At 37.6% G+C, this 2,500-nt stretch overlaps 1 protein-coding gene across 2 annotated transcripts in view; it reads left to right on the forward strand.

The window, feature by feature from the left end:
* LOC126573972 (heterogeneous nuclear ribonucleoprotein K) overlaps positions 1 to 2,500 on the forward strand; it is a 15,153-nt gene that overhangs the window by 6,717 nt on the left and 5,936 nt on the right. For both annotated transcript variants that reach the window (XM_050233816.1, XM_050233817.1), the window contains exons 5-6: positions 1,085 to 1,157; positions 1,802 to 1,900. In XM_050233816.1, the coding sequence (XP_050089773.1) occupies positions 1,085 to 1,157; positions 1,802 to 1,900 (172 nt within the window). The remainder of the gene's footprint in view (positions 1 to 1,084; positions 1,158 to 1,801; positions 1,901 to 2,500) is intronic.

Below are 2,500 nucleotides of genomic sequence, written 5' to 3' on the forward strand. Positions count from 1 at the left end.
TAATTGAATTTAAGCAAAGCTTACCTCCCATTATGTCGCGCAATGTCAACGTGTATTCGCAACTGAACATTGGAATGAATCGATCCTGGCTGATTGTCTGTTTGTTTGCTACCTGTTGCCATCAGTGATGTTACTTTACGGATAATTTCTATTAATCAGCGTTGATATGTTGCCCCGAAAGTCATGATTTGGACAAGGATCTCCCATCTTTTGCGTTATTAAGCGACTCTCGTTTGTTAACTGTTTCCGAGAAAAAATATCCATCACTTTCCTTCGATATAGTGTTTTTTTTAAATAAAATTTTGAGATATTAAATGTATAGTGAGTGTAGATAAAAATGCTACAATTATGAGATTATGAAACACATCGTGTAGTTCATAACATTTTACATTGTTGGAAATGAATTCAATTGTACTGTATTGATTCTTGGAATCATGAACAAGCTTTGATATTCGACACTGCGAGACTTATTTTCTCCACTATTACTTCTGGACATGAACTGCTTTCAGTTTTCATCTTCATTTGTCTTTTCATCTGTTCGCTGGCCAACAATGCAGGTGATCGATGAGTTCAGCAATCGTTCAGCTCCACACTGCACAATAATTGTCGTGATAAGCTCTTACATAAATAACACATATTCCTAACCTCTGCAACACCAAGCAAGCTAAAAGACGCATAGGCTTTGAGGCATATACTGTTTCCATTGTTCGCCTAATTTGTACAATGTGTGTTACTTGTAGCAGTTGATATATTTCTATTTCGGCAATCGTGGGAGATTGTGAATGTAATATTCCGATGTAAATTGGCGGTTCCTATTCGAACACATATTGAATTAGAGATCATTATTTGTTCAATGCTATTGAAGGTACCATTTCCTTGATGAGCAATGATGTTTCGATTATCACAGTTTCACGTGAACAAGATGATTACATCTATCTCTATTTTAGTAGTGTAAACTTCAACAAGTTTGTAAAAATGCTACCATAACTGTACACAATGTCCACGCGATTCTTCGATCATTGATCGATGGTGCTAATATGCTTAAAATATGGTATTTTCTCTTTGCCATTTCTCATATTTTCAGTGTTCTTACAATCGCTGCCGATATGGAAACTGTGACGAAGGTGGTAAAGGATGTAATGAAACATCTCGATAGGGTGAGTATTGTGTATTTTATGTTGATTGTTTTAACTGAATTGTGTTTATTGTTTATAAAATTGTGTAAGTTGGATAGGTTACTGTTTTTTTTTTAAACTCCAATCATCTCTCACATACGTCAATGACAATTCCTTAGCAGCCTACTAGGCACTGTTACTGGAAAGGTTAGGTATCGCGTGCACTCAGTAATTACAATCTAAAGTGCTCATGAAGTGCCCGTTCGAACGGCGACGGCTTGTCTGTGCCGTGGCCGTACACTGTATTTATTCGTCTTTCCGTTCGTTCCACCACAGCCTGTTCCTTTTTATTCCGTTGGTATCCTACCATGAGTACATGAAAAACAGCAGCCATTGATTTGTTTTCCGTTTCTAGATCTACAACTACACGATATATGTTACACATAGTGAAGGCATACCCATACCTACTGCATGTGTTACTATAAACATATGGTTGGGCAGTTATCTTTTTTTTTTTTTAAGAAAATCATTAACCATGAAATTCTACAAAATTATGAACCTATGGTGCACAAGACAAAACTTTCATCATAAAAATCTTTTAAAAAATATAACCACCAGTTCCTGGAAAAGTTCCATCTTATAAGAACCGAAATGAAATAACCTTAACCATTTTTTCTTTCCCACAGGCCGGCGATAATGAGTACGAACTTAGAATTCTGATTCATTTGAGCCTCGCTGGATGCGTCATTGGTCGTGGAGGCAGCAAAATAAAGGAGATCAAAGATGTAAGTACCTCTCTTCAATGAATGTTTGTGTAATATAAAGCGCTCTGCATCATAAAATCTAAAATCTCCATAAAAAAATTAAATGTTTCACTTCCGTTATTGATCTCTCGCTTCTCTGTGAGATCATAACAATTACTAGTGTGTATATGTTTCCGCGCCGCCTAGGTGCCAAATCATACTTCATGCTGCAGTGTGATGTGGGTTAGTAATGGTCTCTTGATTCTAAAGGCATTGCTGGAAGGGTAGAACGTCTACGCTCGAGTATTTGATGGCGCCAGCAGTTTCTGGGTGATCCTACGGCCTTACTGCGAGAATAGATAACGCAAATAAAGCATTATTGAACCGGCTGGGAACGTGTCATAGCATAGAGGAACGGAACAACCGTTCTGCAAATGTATTCTACATATTTTTAATACGAACGACAGGCACGGACCGCCGACTGACGTGCTGCTGTTCCATGTTGACTGGCGCAGATGGCGCTTTAGCTTTGACATAATAAGATCATGTATTGCATGTGAGAATATCATGGTTCGTTCACATGGAAGCGTAATTAGGAGGTTGAAAATTTCCATGATAATTATACACTTAGTCTTACTTCAG

The sequence above is a fragment of the Anopheles aquasalis genome, chromosome 3 (assembly GCF_943734665.1).
Source record: "Anopheles aquasalis chromosome 3, idAnoAquaMG_Q_19, whole genome shotgun sequence".
Lineage (NCBI taxonomy): Eukaryota > Metazoa > Arthropoda > Insecta > Diptera > Culicidae > Anopheles > Anopheles aquasalis.